The sequence below is a fragment of the Topomyia yanbarensis genome, chromosome 1 (genome assembly GCF_030247195.1).
Source record: "Topomyia yanbarensis strain Yona2022 chromosome 1, ASM3024719v1, whole genome shotgun sequence".
Classification (NCBI taxonomy): Eukaryota; Metazoa; Arthropoda; class Insecta; order Diptera; family Culicidae; genus Topomyia; species Topomyia yanbarensis.
In genome coordinates, this window is record NC_080670.1 from 28,326,192 (window position 1) to 28,345,147 (window position 18,956).

Sequence of the window (18,956 nt, forward strand, 5' to 3'; positions counted from 1 at the left end):
TATTTTTTCTCCATTAAAAAGAAAATTGTTTGAACCCATCTTTGCACGTGAAGAGCACAAAACCTATAACTAAATCAGTTATGGAATTTGCGTTTCGACTTCGTCGCATCAGAATCCGACACAAATTTGGCGACAAAACTAAATAGATCTAAATGCTGGTCGCAGTGGTTCGTCTCCAACAAAAAAAAGCTTGTGCCGGATTGGATTTATCGGGAGCTAGCGTCAATCCGGCGCTAGTGTAGCCCGGAGCACTAAGTTAGTGTCGGATTCTGATGAGACGAAGTCGAAACTAATCTGTTTCGGCTTGTCAACCCTGTTCGACGGTTACAAATTTAGGAGTTAATTTTCTGCTTGCACTTTCCAGTTCACATCTCACTACTGTCAGGTTTTTCGTACAATAATAAACAAACTCTGCCCCGCACCTCACTTTGATCAGATTACTATCCAGTCATCGTCGAGTGTCACGCTAATCAACCGCGTTCCGTTGTTGTTGATGATGATGATGAAGATGACTGGATCACTGGAACCACGTGTGTGTATGTTATTAACGAAAACGTAAAAACCGTGAGAAACCACTTCTAGTTCAGCCTATCCAGCAACTCATCTTTCATTCATACTGTATATCATTAGCCGTTTTCAGAGATGAGGACTTTTATTTATGAATTCGCTATTTCGATCGTTAGTAGTTAAACGGATGGTTCGCGATCGGAACGGATTCCAAATTAACGAGATTTTTTTTTTCAATCCGGTGACCAGTGAATTTCGCCTTTTAGAACAAACTCCGGAAATCGACTGAGGGTCGATATCGGATTGTTTGCTCAGTGTTCTGCGTATACCCGTCGTCGTCGAATCAGTCTTTGCGAGGTGGGGTACTGGTGATTAAAATAAAAGTGATGGTATTAAAAGTGGTGATTTTAGTGCTGGCAGCCTTCGTCGCTGTCAGCAGCGGGTTTCTGTTTCCGAGTGAAGTTCCCGAAGTTCAAGTCGATCGGATTAGTAGTTTTGACCGGTTGACACAGTACTGGGGCAAGGAATCGACGCGGGAGATTGCTGCCGGCAGGTATCGGAGTGAGTATTACTTAGTTTGGTGGTCTTGAATCAATTTGAGGTTATTAAATCGGATTTTTGAGTTTTTATTTCGTCTCATCAGTAGCTTACAGATCGTCTTGGTCGTCGGTTAGGCAATAAATCCAAAAATGTGCATTTTTGAGTGCAGTGTCTAGCTAGCGACCTAGACGATTTGTCAGCTACTGATAAGACGAGGTCGAAATACAAAAATCGGATTTATTGAAGTCAAGTAGTCAAGTCAAGCTCTCTGAAACAGAATATCAGTTTGAGGTGTTTAATCCAATTTGACAAAATTGACTGTACTAAACGGACGTTACACGAGACAATAATGAATCATCTTTGGATGCAATAGAACCAACAGATTCGAGATCAACACGTTGACTGTTGTCAGTATTTATGCTCGTATAGGATCCGCTTTATGTTGGTAGATTTCTACAGTCTTCATCTGTCACCTGCAAAAGTAAGAACTTTGAAATCACTTTTGACATGAACTAAACTGATAAACGTTCTTGGTAAATTTAAAAATTTAAATAAAATATTAAAATAATTTAAATATAGTAACCCCTGAAGATGATGCTAACCCGCATCGAAACGTCAGACAAAGAAAAACGTTTTTCGTTCTAAAAAACCCTCCGTTGACTGCTAAGCCGAAATATAAACCTGGAACATCTACATCACAGTCGATATCTCATTTCACAACTAAACTGACAAAGAAAATTTTATTCCAAAATTTTTGTTCTGCTTAAATTGCATTCGAATCCAAGTTCTCCTTTGTTAATTTTAACAAACACTTTCCCACACTTCCTTTTTTTTCTAAAACCATTTTGCCACGCGGTTTATTCTCTTAACACAAACAGAAAAAAAATATATATTAAAATCACTTACCACCAGCTGACATAAATCATCACCACCCTCTCTCCGCTCAGCTGTAGTTGGGCGAAATGAGCTAAGAAAGTACGCACGGAAATTAACTTACCCCGGACCCCTTGTCGACTCTAAGTTTGGTGGTTGCGTTAGCAAAAAAAAACCCCAGCGAAATGAATTCCATTCGTCGGAAACTGGATGTCATAAATTTAACGGTACCGCCGCCAACAAAACCCTTTCGTTATAAAACTTCTTTTTCAACATTTTTTTCTTCTTCTCTCTGTTGGAGCGTTAAAACCATAAATCTTTGCTTAATACACAAATGAATTCTTTTTTTCTTCTCTCTGTTCAGCAAAAGAGTGTTATCAACTTTTTATCAACTGCCGGAAATTAGAGTAAAAATTTGTTCGTCTGAAATGGTTAACTAATCGGGGAAGGTTTCGAAGCGGATTTGTTTCGTTTTTTTCTGGAGATTTGGTTGGAAAAAAAGGAAGAGGCGGGAACTCGGCACCAGTTGGCGGCAGTAATTTATGATTCGCGCGGAAAGGAAGGAAAAGTTTTTCAATTTCGGTAATTAAGATCTATTCCTGGTTGAACAGATGGGAATTGGGTGAGCGGGGTTAGAGAAAAGGGTTTTTGTCTTGCAATGGAACTGATAATTGATGAATGAAAGAGATAGTTTGTGATAAAATCGGTTGGACTCGATTTCTTCTTTTAGTAAACCCATTATTATTCAGGGTTGTCTAGGAATTAACATTTTTCTGGTACTAAGTCGGTGCCATATACTGATGGGGCAAAATCCAAACGTCAAATCCTAGACCGATTGCTTCACCGTCGATTAACTTTCAACCCAGGTTCACCAGTACGTTTAAACCTGGCTTACGCATTAAACAAGGGTGAAGAAATCGGCCCCTAATCATTTTATGTATTAGTTGGGTCGAATCAAGGGATTTGTTTCCGGGTGCATATTCTCTGTCGGATCATCAACGTACTGGCAAACTTTTTTTTTCCCAAAAACCAATTGTTATTTCTTGAGATACCGAAGCGTTCCCGTAAATATAGATCTTTTATCACTGTTGGAATTCAAATTTGACATACTTTACATTGTCCATAAGGGTGCATTCGTTGAATTTGGACGTTTTTGCGCAATATATACCGACACTAGGGTGACAGGAAAAAAATATGGCCCCTATCGGCCCACCTCTGAGTCGATTCCTAGTCCCACCAGGAGTACTTGCACCAAATTTGAAGCAAATCGGACAAGTCTAACTACCGGACCAACGGGCCTGAAGTTTGTATGGGAATTTTCAACAATTTACATGGAGAAAACCCACCAGCACGCATTTTCGCCGCTAGGTGGCACTGTATGCATCGTATTATCACTGTAAGTGAAAATAAGAAGGATAATTGAATTGTCTACAACTTAGTCGAAGACTGCAAGTAAATCCGACTTTGTTAAAAGAAGTTATTAAACTTTTAACGAAGTGATGTCTGAGCCAGTTTTGCATGGGGCCTAATAGTGCATGGTTGTGTATTAGGGCATTGCAAAAAAACTTTTTTTTGAATTCTCAAAGGCCCCCCCCCCCCCTCTCATATTGTGACAAATGTCAAAGTAAGCTCAGATGCCAAATTTCACATCATTTGGACAATTTTAGACCCCCGCCCACTTCGCTTGAAATTTTTTGAAATTGGTACTATGGGAAAATATGGAGGAAAAATACATTAAATGCTCTAACTTTTGAAGTAGCAATCAGAAAATTACAATTTATACCTCTTTTGAAAGGAAATAATCTAAGTATTTGAATGAAGATATATTTGTTTCTTGAAAAATACGGGAAAGTGGGGTACTGGGTCATTTTGGCCCCAAAATTCCCTATTTTTAATGATTTTTCTGCTCCGTGATGCAAATCATACATATTTTGTAGTTTTTCTAATGTGAAAAAATCTCAGAAATCGAACGGAACCTTAGTTCGAATACGAGAAGTTGGGGTTATAGGGCTTTTTGTCAGTCATATTAAATTTTCTCATTTTCTCATGCATATATCTCTATTATTCTTCAATCAATTTTCACAAAATGTAACTTACTGAACGTGTAAAATTCTGAGGAATAAAACAAAAATAAAAACGTTAAAGGTAAAATTCAAAAACATCAAACTTTTTGATATTTGCTCTACAAATCTCATTTTTTTCATTATTTGTCCTAATACCTCAACTTCCCCTATTTTTCCAGGAATGAAACTTTCCTCATGTGATCCCTAAGCATATTTTACACTAAAAGTAGTAAATTAAATAAGAATTTTGTTGTTAAATGGAGTTAATATGTGCGATTTTATGATAAAAATGTGAAATCGACACTATATGTCAGATAATTTGATGTTCCTGAATTTTACCGGTAACGAATCTATTTTTGTTTTAATCCTAAGGATTTTCCACGTTCAACAAGGTATAGTTTATGAAAATCGAGTGAAGAATAATAGAGATATATTGACGAGAAAATGATGAAGTTTAATATGAATGTCTAAAGGCCATTTAACCCCAACTTCTCGTATTCGGACCAAGGTCAAAAGGGTTCCGTTCGATTTCTAAGATTTTTTTACATTATAAAAACTACAAAATATGCATGATTTTCATCACGGAGCAGAAAAATCATTAAAAATAGGGGATTTTGGGGCCAAAATGACCCAGTACCCCACTTTCCCGTATTTTTCAAGAAACAAATATATCTTCATTCAAATACTTAGATTATTTCCTTTCAAAAGAGGTATAAATTGTAATTTTCTGATTGCTACTTCAAAAGTTAGAGCATTTAATGTATTTTTCCTCCATATTTTCCCATAGTACCAATTTCAAAAAATTTCAAGCGAAGTGGGCGGGGGTCTAAAATTGTCCAAATGATGTGAAATTTGGCATCTGAGCTTACTTTGACATTTGTCACAATATGAGAGGGGGGGGGCCTTTGAGAATTCAAAAAAAAGTTTTTTTGCAATGCCCTAATACACAACCATGCACTATTAGGCCCCATGCAAAACTGACTCAGACATCACTTCGTTAAAAGTTTAATAACTTCTTTCAACATAGACGGATTTACTTGCAGTCTTCGACAAAGTTGTAGACAATTAAAATATCTTTCTTATTTTCACTTACAGTGATAATACGATGTATACAGTGCCACCTAGCGGCGAAAATACGAGCTAGTGAGTTTTCTCTATGTAAATAGTTGAAAAATCCCATATAAACTTCAGGCACGTTGGTCCGGTAGTTAGACTTGTCCGATTTGCTTCAAATTTGGTACAAGTACTCCTGGTGGGACTAGGAATCGACTCAGGGGTAGGCCAATTGAGTTTTCAAAAATTCATCATTTTTCTGGGTAGTCTAACCGACACATTATTATACATCTTATCAATTTCATACCCAAATGATTTGAAAAAATAGATCATCGATTTTTTAAAAATATGCTTTTCAAAAATAATTAACATCTTTGTCATGACAGGATGTCACAAAAAACCACATGAGAGTAAAATGGTCAAACTATCAGAAAAAATACCAAATTGGTTGAGATATATCCATTCTATAGCTCTAAATGTTTCGCCCCCGTTTACTAGCACATTTAGCGTCCCGCAGGGAAGCAACTTAGACCCACTAATGTTTGTCATATTTTTCAATGACGCTTCACTAGTCTTTGGCTGTAAGTTCATCAATACTGATGACCTAAAGATTTGCATTCAGCTGCCAGCGCTGCTCGGTACGTTTGTCGACTAGTGTCGCAATAATAGTATAGTCGTCATGATCTCTAAATATACCGTAATAGCCTTTCGTCGTTTCAAGGACCCGATAAAATTCGGCTACCATACAAATGATACTGTTCCGAGCAGGATGAACCAGATGACAGCTGTAGATGCTCTACTAGATCCTAAACTGTGCCTCAATTGTTTCTAAGGATAATCGGCTGCTTGGCTTCGTCTCGAAAATAGCCCAGGATTTTCCGAATCTACGTTTTCTGCCATTGTATTGCTCACTCGTGTGTTCAATATTGGAAAATTCGTCGGGGCGTCTGGGCGTCTAATGTCACATGAAACCTTAGAATCGAATGGGTTCAAAAAGGTTCATTCTATTTGTCCCAATGAATCTACCGTGGCGTGATCCTTTGAATATTATATCGTATTTCGATAACTGTCGACTGATTAGCCTCGAAACTTTGAGCAAAGACGCACAGCAGTGGGGCAGAATGCTACTTTCGACGCTCAAAACCTCTAGCGCCCTGGGTATGTATCGTTGACGATTGGTGTGTTCATCAAAGTATCGTGGATAAAAATAACTATTATTTTTGATCTATATAAGTAGAAACTGATCTAGATCAGTTCTATCTTTTGACACAGACGTCCTATCAAAAAGTTTTCTTCGGTAAAGTTGTTTGTTATGATATGCTAAACATATATATTTTTATGGTTATAAAGTTAAAGGTCTCTACTAATCACAAACAAAATTTCAGCTGGCGCTATCTGCCGCTTCCTGGGTTATTAAAATTTTTGTGGGTCATCTTTTTTCAATATTTATGGTGGAAACACCCTTTAAATGTCATGATAACATTTATCACTCTTTGCAACTTCTTTAAATATTGTATGTTTTCGAAGATTTAGTAATAACCAAAATTTTCCAGAGATTTATTCATAAAAAAATGCAAAAATTATTTTTTTCGAATATTTTTTTAAATGTCATGTGGCGCCATCTACATAGGTTATAGAGTATAAATATCTTTGGTATATATGTTAAGCATATCATAACAAACAACTTTACCGGAGAAAACTTTTTGATAGGATGCCTGTGTCAAAAGATACAACTGATCTAGATCAGTTTCTACTTATCTAGATCAAAACCAAAGTTGTCAAAATAATGCTTATTTTTATCCACGATACTTTGCTGAACACATCAATCGTCCAGAATACATACCCAGGGCACTAGAGGTTTTGAGCGTCGAAAGTAGCATTCTGCCCCACTGTGAGACGTAAGACTAGGGATCAAGTAGGGTGCTAAAACAACTCTTACTGGCGACAAGCAGGGTTTCACTGAACTTTGTTCGAATATAATGAACTAATGAGCGGAATGGTGCGTTACTTTGTTTCATTCGATTTGGGAGTATCCATCCACGTCTCAATTCCGAAATAGGGTCAGGGAATTATATTTTAGAATACTTCTTCATCGTCACGGCTTTTGTCTAACAATGAACACCATGGTAAAGTTCATTCCGTCCAGGACGATAGATAAAAGTTTCTGTCCAAATAATCTCAACGGTGTTCGAGTGATGAGAATCCCGTTGAAATTACCCAGGTACCTTGTGTCTTCTTATTCTCAGGCCACGACGTGTACTTAGGGCAATCAATCTCCCACGTGTCAGTACCGAACTATCGTACACTGTTCTATATGAGTTCAACCAGATCCCATAGAATTGCTTACACTTTTGCCAAATTGGAATCATTTTATTTTGCTTAATTTCAGTGAACATTAGAATCATTGAATTTTAATGCATTTTGACGTTATTTTCTTCTATGTGCGTTGATCATATACGGGACGGTTGAAACTTTGTGCTAGGTTTGGTTACTGTTGATGGACTATTGTTAGAAGAACCTACGTAGGGATTGCTTTGATACAAAGCGTGCTTAGAGCAATGATGGTAGCTTGCATTTCAGTACGTTTAGAACATCGTTGAGATCATTTCATCGTGACGTGATATGTTGAATAGATTTTATTTTAGTATCTGGTGCCAGATCTAATACCTAAATTTTCTCATTATGTATTAGAAATTTTTCCAAAGAGATTTCTCTAACCCGAAAAGAGGCGAATGATCCTAAGGTTAAAACCTCTATAATCAAAATTAAAAAAAATAAAAAAGATGAGTAAATACGACAAGATTTAGAGCAAGTTTTCTGGTATGATGTGCTAGCATAGATCTTTGATGAATAAACTAAAGGTCAGTGGTCCAAAGTGACTCCCTTGGGAGAAACATAAGAATATTTCAAGTAAGATCAGATCATCAGTCCCAATGAAGACATTTGTTAGTGAATAATATTATGGGTTACTGGATTATAAAACTTTAACAACATACAGATTTGGGCCGATCTTCTCCAAATTCTCGAAACTTTTTAAAATTTTGTGGACTTGAAACAAAAATGTTTATCAAGAGATTCTATTTATTGTTTCGAGCTGTAACGCGTGCTTTTTGTTATTTGAATTCATCATTTTTGATTTTTCGGGTAATACCGACTTCAGCATTACAGCGGAGGTTTTCTCGATGTGTAAGCTCGATTGTTCATAATTTCACGTGAAACTTTATTTGAGTAGATGTTAGCGCGATTTAGTTCCGAGGGCCTATTTCGTTCACAGGGCATCGTTCCATCAACCGGCCCTGTTTTAATGTAATGTATTTGAATTCTTATTCCCTTTATTATTCCTTTCGGCTTGTCTTCCTTCTCACGAGTCCTCTTTATGATTAATAATTTTCATAAAGATTTAGTTTAGACCGAGGTTTTTGTGCTAAGAAAAGAACAATTTTCCAGCATACTTTGCAGTATCCTACTATCTGAAACGATAATGAAATTAATTGCTCCATCGCATATGAATATTCTATTTTAATAGTAATTCGAGGAAGTCTGCGTCGAACTGCTACCGTTCGAAATTGGTCAGACTACCACAACACCAGCTTGGTTTTACCAAAGCGTAACGCGAGTGGCGTCATGAAAACTGTCTAATAGGAGTTCAGAACAGTTTGAAACAACATTTGATGTTGTTCCAAATGTATGTATGACAAGATATCTTGGATCCGCCATCCAGCCTAGATTGCAATATTAGGCTTACTGTCCTCCATTCATCCATGTTCGATATCGGTTCAAATTTTGTTCGACATCGATCCGCAATTGGCCCATAATTAATCGAAAATAACCCAAAATTGATCCAAAACTGGTACGAAATTATTTAAAAATATTCCGATTTGACCCAACATTGGTTCAAAACGGGTCCAAAATTTGTACGAAATCGGTTCGAATTACAGACACCCCCTCTCGCAGGTTGATGGGATTGACGGTATTGTAAACATCATCAAGCCACAATATATTCAATAGAGTTATCTAAATATAAGGACCTTCGCTCTTTTTAGTTTTTATTTGCACCAAGTTCTACTACTAGAGGTTAATTAGTTCTCATGTTAATAATCCACCAAACATTATGACTACTGAGGATTTGATTTATATAAGAAGCCCGCTTCAAGATGTTGATTACAATACGCCTCGATAGTGGTGTGTCGAGGAGGCCGGGAGGGCTGATATGAGCCTTTTGTCTGTTCTATACCTTTCCTCTATTCACCAGCTCATAACCAACAATCAACCAGTAACAAATAGATAATTGAGAAAGGATGTGCTATGTGTGGTGATTGGCTATTCAAGTATTAGTAGTGTTTGAAGTACTAATGTATGTCTCATGTGATGATCATAACTTCAGCTGTATCTTGTACCTATCTAATCTATTACGTCTCTCATATATTGTCTTTTATTTCTTCTTTTCGAGTCCTATACTGCCATTCTACACCCGCCTTCAGCTGGGTCAACAAAGATGGTGATAGTTAACGTCTTAACACTCACACATTCTCAAACGCGGTCTCAGCGGGAACCTACAAAAATGCCATCGTGCACACGATTACGAATCGGTCATGTCCGAAAGTCTATCCTTCATCCTAGAAGACTAGGTCCATGCCTTCAGCTGGACCAATTAAGAAAATACGCCCATACCTATTAGACAACACGTCTCGTGGCGACATGACCGGGAACCCTATCGATATAAACGATCCCACTCTCTGCCAGAATTCAAACCGCGCACTGAAAATTTAATATCAGACTCACGGTTCGCGCAACCATTCAAGAACATACGTTACAAAATCACGTCAGCGCACAAACGTTAGAGACCCTCGCGATTTTCCAAGCAACCTACGAACTCGCAAACATGATTACACCCCGGTGATAAGGTGAAAATCTCAGCACTCATAAACTTACCAACACGATCTCAAGTGTCAACCTACAAACTCCCGCGCTCGCGCCATCATGAATCGGGATCGTCCGGAAGTATCTATCCTCGGTACAAACAATCTAGGTCCTTGTTAATTATTAAAAAAATAATAAAATTGAAAAATAACTACCATATCCACTAGACAAAACGTTCCATGGCGACATGACCGGAAACTCTAGTGATATGGGGTAACTCTCTCCCTGTCAGAATGTGATCCGTACACCGAAAACTAAAGATCTGATCTGATCTGACGGTCCGCGAATATATGAATCGCCGCAGGGTTTCAAAATCGAATTTATACATGCGAAGTCACATACACGCGACAAACACGTCAACATACGAACGCTTAAGCCCTTCGCGATCATCTACGCACACCTATGCCCGCGATCGCGTAAACTTGATAACACTGCGGCAATTGTGTGAACGTTTTAGTACTTACGAAGTTACAAACGCGATCTCAAACGCCAACCCGCAAATGCGCGATCATGAATCGGTCACGTCTGGAAATCTTTAACCTTCATTCTAGCAATTTAGGTCTATACATTCAGTTGGACCAATCAAAAAAAAAAAAAATAAAGCTCATATCCACTAGACCACGCGTTCTACGACGACATGATTGGGAACTCTAATGATATGGAAGAACCCACTTCCTTCTGGAATCTGAACCGTACACAAAAAATTAAGTATCAGATTCACGGTCCGCGCGCGATTATTCTAGAACACACGCGAATATGCGAAAGGCACACGGTTATGAAATAGAATTTATGCACGCGAAGTTACACGTTAGCACACGCGACATACAAACGCACACGCGATCGAGCACATTAACGTACAAATGTTCGAGCCCTTCGCGATGATACACGCGATTCCCTACGCCCGCACATGCCTGAACCGTACAATGAATATCACATTCAGAATCACGGCCCGCTACAATTGGCCTATTGCAGTGTTTTATTGGGCGACATTGCCTGTCTCGTCTGCAAATTGTAGTATGTGATTCTGACGGGGAGCCCTTCCGAGAACCTAGCTCTACAGCTCCAGTAGGACAACTCTCGAAAAAAAAAATCGGTTCGAATTACAGACACCTTATATAACAGACTAGCGGAGAGAAAAACAGTAAAACTAGCAACCATGAATGTAAACTGGCATCACGGAAGCTCCCATAAGCTTTGCATGGGCTTCCTCTTGCACTTCCCCTCTCAAAACCCTCATGCTCGTTTGGCTGCATTTTTTTGACACTTCGCTAGTCTGTGTATAAAGTTCGAATGTGCTCCGGATTTGGTTCAGAGTTGGTCCAAAAATGGTCAAAAAAAATGTTTTAACAGTGATGAAAAATTGATCCGAATTCGGTCCAAAACTGGTTCGAAATTGACTCGACACAGATCCGAAATCTGTCAAAAATTGGTGCGAAGATTGTCCGAAATTGGTCGTACATTGACCCAACACGAAGCTCCGACATTTATCCAACATTGGCTCGAAATTGGCCCAACATTGCTCCAAAATTAGTCTAATTTGTTTTTTTTTATTGTTTTGTCGTAAAGTTCTTAAGAATGTTGTCTCAAATTTCCATAAAGATCGGAGCTGTAGACGCAAAGTTACAGCGTTTTTCAGCTTACTCTCTAACGGAGGCGTGGCTTGTACTTGAAACTTTAAACGCGATTATCTCGAAATCATATTTTCTTAAAAACGTCTTTGCGGTGACTACGATTGCCGAAAAAGTTTTCAGCCGATCTCAAAACTTTTTATTTTTTGGCTTGTTCGTTATTTAACTGCCGTGTCCTTGAACGATTCCATTTTTTCGTCAAATTTTTAATATTATTGTTATTATTTTTTTAAAAAAAATTTTCAGGTGAAAATAGTGTTTTTTCGGAAAAATCGTCCCCGTTTCCAAAAAGAAGAAAATTGTTTTTTTAATCAATCGTTCAAGGACACCACAGGCACATACACTAATGATTTTTTTTTTAGTTGTATGCTTTCAGTTGAGCTGTTCGACTGAAATCGTAGTCACGGCAAACCTTTTTGAAAAATAAGCGTTTTGCGGAAATTGCTGTAACTTCGACAATTATTCGACAATATTTTTGCGTGTTCTCAAGTGGATTTTGCAACTTGGACATTGCACTACGCTAGACGTATAACAAGTAGTTCATAAAAATATGTCTTCATACCTTTACAAAAATTCAAACTTTTCCCTGTTTTTCCGCGTCTCAACATATATAACCCCTTAACGAAGTCGATGGTTTTTTCACTCTTCTTACAAAAGTAATAATAATAATAAAATAAACTATTGTTGGTCCAATGAATTGTTCACTTGGAAACATAGATGTCGTTTTCGGCCATGATTTCGCCGATGCTTAAGTCTTGTTGCTCACAATCGGCCACTCCATTCGGGTGTTTTTTTTTCGATTCACAAGTGTCGGTTGGGAATGCGTCAATAACGAGCAGTCCTTGCTGATTTAATAGTAGTTTGTTGCGTAGTGTACAGTTTTTTTAGATATCACTCTTGGCAATCTGATTTTTATAAGTACACATGGTTGTCTGAGTATAGAGGTCGCCAAGCTTTGAAAATGAATCGTCATGATTGTAAATCATCTGAAGCGGATTCACCAACACAATATTAAATGATTTTAATGCCTTCTGTTAGCGAAGTGGTTGGTTTACTGGAAAACAAAATGTCACTTTTCCGAAGTCACAGTTTCATCACATTAGGAACGTGGTACTGCCCTCGTTCAATATGTTAAGGATAACACTTTCGTAAGCCCCGTAGCTTGAAAATGTTTCGTGAGATCGTAATTAAGATGTATTTTTTAAACTTGGATGTTGTTGGTATATTGTTACTTGGTTTTTGTAGATTGTTATAGCGTTATGTCAGTCCTATTGTGTCAAACAGACAAAGGAACCCTCGGCACATGCATGCATCTCCCAGCTTTCTTCTATTTTCATTACATTTTCATTTCAATTTTAACTTCTGATTTTTAGCGGTTATTTTCTAATTGCCCAGTGTCGTTCGATTTACTGGAATTCCGGGCAGTATTGCAACCTTTGAGCACTAAATTTATCTTGATGACCCTATACAACTCTAGAACGGATTCTGCATGACGGCACGATGCCGAATCAGGCCAAAAATAACAAAAAAAAACACTCAACACTGTCTAAAAGAGGTAGTCGATGTTTTTGAAGAAACTTTTTGTGGTAAGTTCCCTTGCCCGGTTCAAAATCCCATTTGTGACATAAATCTAACTTTGTTTGTCGTAACTGCAGATTGCTTGCCAAACCAGAAAAAAATCCTGGCCAGTTTCGTTTTATTGCTTGTTTGTATTTTTTCCGCGATATTAAATCTATCTCTGCTGGTAAAAATCAGGCACACTCGAAACCGTGGAGTTCCCTGCCCCAGGCCATTTCTAAGTTTGCAATGGGATAATGTCGAATACTTGCGATGTGCGAGAAGTCTCACTAAATTTACCAAAGCAATTTCACCAAATTTACAAAATACGAACATTACACGTTAAACTGTATTTCAAACAAACAAACAACAATTTTGCTATTTGGCCGAATGCCGTTAGGTCGAAGGTCATTTTATTAAAAGTCATTGGGTCAACTAGTTTTGATTCAAGATTATTTGATAGAAAGTAATATTAAAAAAAAAACGCTGAATAACCGTAATGAACAAATACATAGATATGAACTAATTAGTACCGATATTAAATACTGTTTATTTATTCTTGTGTTTATATGGATATTTTCCTTCTTTTCAACATGAGCTGTTCTTTCTATATATTTCTTTTCTCGCTGCCTACAGGTACATTCAGCAATATTTTTCATATCCTTCATTGAGCTTTAGTTTTCACAGAGAGAGAAAGAGAGAGAGAGAGAGAAGTGCTGATAGACGACATGTTTTCGTTTCGAGTCCATAAGCGTAATGTTTTAAAGAAATTTGTATCTATTGTAATAAAATTTATTAAGATATTTTTCATTTTTCGAGATGATGAACTTTTTTTAATTTAACCTTTTAAGACACGAAAATTAGTAAAGTTTTGAAATTTATTGGGTTCGCAGGATTTCTCGACTCAAAAAGTGGATCGAAAAAAATTTAAAGAAGCTTGCGCTAGTCCATATTATGTTTATTTCCATAATGTTACAAACTATTTACAATTCAGTTTTAGTTTTGAACTAATTGTTCGTCCCTTTATTTGTAATGTTTGGTAATATCCTACGGAATAACAGACTTACGTCATTCATATTTCGATCTGTTATTCCGTCGCAGATTTCCAAAAAATCTTAATTGCCAAATAAATTGTATCTCGCGAATAACGCTTAAATAGGTCTGGTTAGGCTGAGGTGTGATGTTGCTCTCAAAATCCTAAGATGAACTTTTATCTCAGATGAATCCACTTCAGCAATACCTACGCAAAAGGTTGATTTGAACAAAACGCGGTACGGTCTAATGACATTAGATTTTTTTTGTACATATTCCAATTAAAACATTCCTCCCTCCCCTAGGTTGACGGGTTTGACGGTATTTGCAAACACCATCAAGCATATTTCGCACATTAGTGCTAACGAACTTCTGACAGACAATTTCCTTAAGATGGTTATTGCAATACGCCTTGTAGTGGTGCATTGAGGAGACCGAGAAGGCTTATGGGACTTTTTGTGTTTTGAGCTTTTTCATAATCTGCACCATCCCAAACTAACGATCAACTGTTAAAGAAATGTAGAAGTAAAAGCCTATAAGTGTTACTATAGTAAGAAGTTGTTTTAGTACTAGAGTACAATTGTTATGTGATGCAATTGTGTATGTGTTCATCTGAGAATTTGTGGCAGCTGTTTCGAGAAATGGACGCAGAACTGCATTTTTTACTTTCCTAGAATTCGTTGGTCACTTTTTTTCAGTGTTCAATTTGAGCGTTCGATTCTATTCATTTGAGAAGATCGGATTGGATAAATTAAGGCTGCATTTAGACAAGTTCAAGTAGTTTGATCACATGTTTCATGTGTCCTTTTGCTTCTACTTCACGAGTCTATTATTGTAGTATTTCTATTAGTTTGCTTTTCCTGTACTCATGTGTGTGTTACAATCCATTTCCCACTGTCCGGCAGTGCTTTTATGGAAGAAACTTGTCTACATCTGTGTAATGATATATTTGTTTTCATCGATAAATGTACACATGTTTGGCACTGGAAATGAAAGGCAATAGCTCTACTGTACATCCAACGGCCCATTTCAAGAATGCCTGTTCCTACACGTACATTCTGAGCAGGGTGGCCAGATAGAATTCCTTAATATCGGTAGGGACACTAAAAGTTTATCGGTAGGCCGGGTTGTTGTCCCAAAAACGTAGTATTGACATAGAATTGTAAAATACTGACAACACAGATCTCAGACCAAATCCAACCCAAAAAATGAATGTTGAGTATGATGTGTCCAAAATCAATAAAAATCGGTAGTTTTCGGTAGGAACAACAAAATATCGGTAGTTTTGCCTTGGTCGTCTGTGAATCGGTAGGGAAGACCAAAATCAGTAGGACTACCGATAAATCGGTAGGTCTGGCCACCCTGATTCTGAGGCCGCCTTCATATACAATAAGCCCTGCGCGTATACATCCAAGTATCAATAGGATATTTGCGATATATTCGCACTTCCAGAATGAAATTTTTTTTTGATTCTGGCACGTATTTACAAAAAGGAAAATATTTATGAACGTAGATAAGTATTGAAAAATGACATGAAACGATCTCACCAGCTCTGAATAAATAAATTCATGAGATTTCTGTGAAGAATTCTCCTCCATCCGTTAAATTGTTGCATCAGCTACTCAGGTCCATGTGGCGCTGCAAGCGTTAAGCAGAACGAACGGGCGTATTTTTTCGCGTCTTACTTCACATACTTCAATGGCAAAGTTGTGACGACAAATTTCTATGCAAAATCACACTTTTATCGCGATATTTCAACCTACTAACACGTAACTCAACAGGAAAAACTACCTACTAAACGATTGACTTCATTTTCCTGATGTAATATATTTTAAATCACTGAAAAACTTTGAAAAATATTGGACGTTAACGACAACACGTCCGGACGATTCGCCAGTGCTGTCATCTTCTTCTTTGCTTTTCCTTCACTCAGGTATACCAAAAATAATTTCGGTCAATTTATACGACTCTACTTAATCTATACATATTTTTTATCTTTATTCGACCTGTTATTTTTTTGCTGTATCTTAAATTAGATACATACCAACACTGACTAACACAATCAATTGCATATTCTCTCATATACATTCACAATCTCTCATTTCAATCGTACAAACGCTCGTGGCCTTTGCGATAACACAAACCTGGTCACAAACACGAACATGCAATTGTAATTATCCGCACATACTTACGCCCGCGATCTCGCCAACATTCAAACACGGCAACTAAGAGACCTTCTTGGTACTTATAAATTTTCAAACACGGTCTCAAGCATTAACCAACCGATCGCGCTATCATGAATCGATCGGGTCCTAGCAGCCTCATGTCTTCAGTTGGACCAATCAAAAAAATGTCGCTCATATTCACTAAAGGGCGAACACGAAATTATTGCGACACATTCAACAGGGCATAACTGTTTTACCATTGGGTAAAAATCAACCAAATTTTGCACACTTTCTCATTGATGTATATTGTTTACATGCTGTCAAACTCGAAGTCGTGTTTTTCGATTCAACGAATGTAGAGGTGAACCAACGCGAGTCGAGAGAACAAATTCTTTACAAACACCTGGAATTTCCTGGCCTGTCGCACCGACAGATGGGAAAAATGCTGAACATTCACCATTCAACCGTCTCCAGAGTATTGAAGCGGTTCCAGGAGCGGTTGACGTTGGACCACGGCAAAGGAGCTGGAAGAAAACCGGGACCGAAAAACAAAAAGACGGAGGGAAAGGTGAAGCGGATGATTAAAGCAAATCCCAACGTCTCAAGCCGTGATTTGGCTAAAAAGATCGGCATGTCGCAGAGCTACGTCCAGAATGCAAAGAAGAGAGCTGGACTACATACATACAAGGTACAGAACTTTCCAAACCGCGATGAGCGGCAACAATCGACGGCTAAAACTCGGGCACGGAAGCTCTACGAGAAGATGCTGACAAAATATGGACGACGAAACGTATATAAAAGCCGATTTTAAGCAAATTCCGGGGTTGGAATTTTTCACCGGCAAGAGCAAGTTCTATGTGGACGACAAATTTAAGAAGAAGAAAATGTCGAAGTTCGCCTCCAAATATCTCATTTGGCAGGCCATCTGCTCTTGCGGACTGAGCCTTTCGTGAAAAAGGGCACAGTAAATGGCGAGATCTACAAACCTGAGTGCCTCGAGAAGCGCCTTTTGCCGTTCTTGCACCAGCACGACGAAGCTCCGCTATTTTGGCCAGATTTGGCATCATGCCACTATTCTAAATGTGTCCTGGAGTGGTATGAGGCCAATTCTGTCGATTTTGTTCCAAAGGACATGAATCCGCCAAACTGTCCGGAGCTGCGCCCGGTGGAGCAGTACTGGGAAATGATGAAGCGGGAACTTCGCAAGAGCAAGAAGACAGTCAAAGACATGTTAAGAAAATGGAAAAAAAAACTGAGAAACTGGCACCGGATGACACTGTAAAGACTTTGATGGAGGGCATCAAGCGAAAATGCGTTCAATTTTACACTCAAGGCTCCATCGATTAACTTTTCTTTTGATTTTTGAAGTAAATATATGTATAAAACTGCCCTAAAATTTTGGTTTGATTTTAAACATTATAAGAAAATTGGCATGACATTTTCGGTGTCGCAATAATTTCGTGTTCGCCCTTTAGACAACACGTTACACGGTGCCATGACCGGGAACTTTAGTGATATGGGGAAACTTACTCTCTTCTAGCATCTGAACCATACACTAAAATTAAGTATCAGATTCATGGTTCACGCGCGATCATCTAAGACCGAAGCAGATGAATCGCAAAAGCCCTTGGGTCAGGTTTGAATCCCGCCTGCTGTCAAAGTATATGAACTGACAGCAGTTGGACTTGAAAGCTGTAGCCTGAATCAGTTTCGGGGTTCCAGGTTTGGAAGTTATTACCGGGTTCCACTTATTTGTAATTCTGGTCATATTTAAAACTATTCGTATCTAGAATTTATAATTTTATTCAGACTTAGATAATTATTAAATTAATGGTATTTTTAACAGGCGTTCTAGTATGTTTTAGAATGATTTAATCTCATCATGTTAAATCGGTTTTTAATAGCCTTGTTAAAACTGATATAAAAACAAGGAAAACCCTGGTGTAAGTGTTATAGCAAGTAATTAAATAAAAAAAAATTAACCCCCTACATGCGATCATATTACCGGGATTCCACTGTACAGTAATTCTCTCAGCTCGAACAACCCTCGCCAGTCAGTCGGTGCTTTCCCGATGCAGCATGTAAGAAATTCCCCCCCGGGTATAATCGATCACCGATCACGGTACGAACGATGAGACATCCATATTTGCCTCTCACTTTCTCTTTAGCAAATCATACCGCTTTCTGGTACCTTAACTGCTTCACCAAAGAAGCTTGTTAGAACAAAACAAAAGACAAACAAACAAGCTGCGTCGCGAGTCTGACTGAGCCCGAACTCGCGGAACTTTATGGTTGGTGCTGTGATGTGATGCGCGCGTCACTTGCGAAACCGGATTATCTGCCGCCACACAACTAAACGAACTAACAGACAGACAGACAGTAACAGAACGGTACCTATCAAGTGGCTTAGCTGCGGTTCAGTGGCTTAGTCAAGCAGCACCACTCGATCGAATCGGTTGACAGTCAGATTGCATCTAGAACTGTTCGGCAGTGGTGTTTGATTAAGATTTCTTGTTTTGTAAGGACACCGTTGCGGACAACATGATCACCCGGTTACTCCTGCTGCTCCTGGTGATTCAAAGTACCGTTCAGCAACGTAAGTTCAGTTGATTTTGTTT

General features: G+C 38.2%; 2 protein-coding genes across 2 annotated transcripts in view; both read left to right on the forward strand.

Moving 5' to 3' along the window:
* The first annotated feature begins 684 nt into the window (after positions 1-684).
* LOC131694641 (uncharacterized) overlaps positions 685-18,956 on the forward strand; it is a 79,062-nt gene continuing 60,790 nt past the window's right edge. Inside the window, exon 1 of the mRNA XM_058983124.1 lies at positions 685-1,068. Within this exon, the coding sequence (XP_058839107.1) occupies positions 894-1,068 (175 nt within the window). The 5' untranslated portion in view covers positions 685-893. The remainder of the gene's footprint in view (positions 1,069-18,956) is intronic.
* The window catches only part of LOC131677179 (CLIP domain-containing serine protease B9-like), a 32,168-nt gene continuing 31,924 nt past the window's right edge, over positions 18,713-18,956 (forward strand). The window contains exon 1 of the mRNA XM_058956874.1: positions 18,713-18,934. Within this exon, the coding sequence (XP_058812857.1) occupies positions 18,880-18,934 (55 nt within the window). The 5' untranslated portion in view covers positions 18,713-18,879. The remainder of the gene's footprint in view (positions 18,935-18,956) is intronic.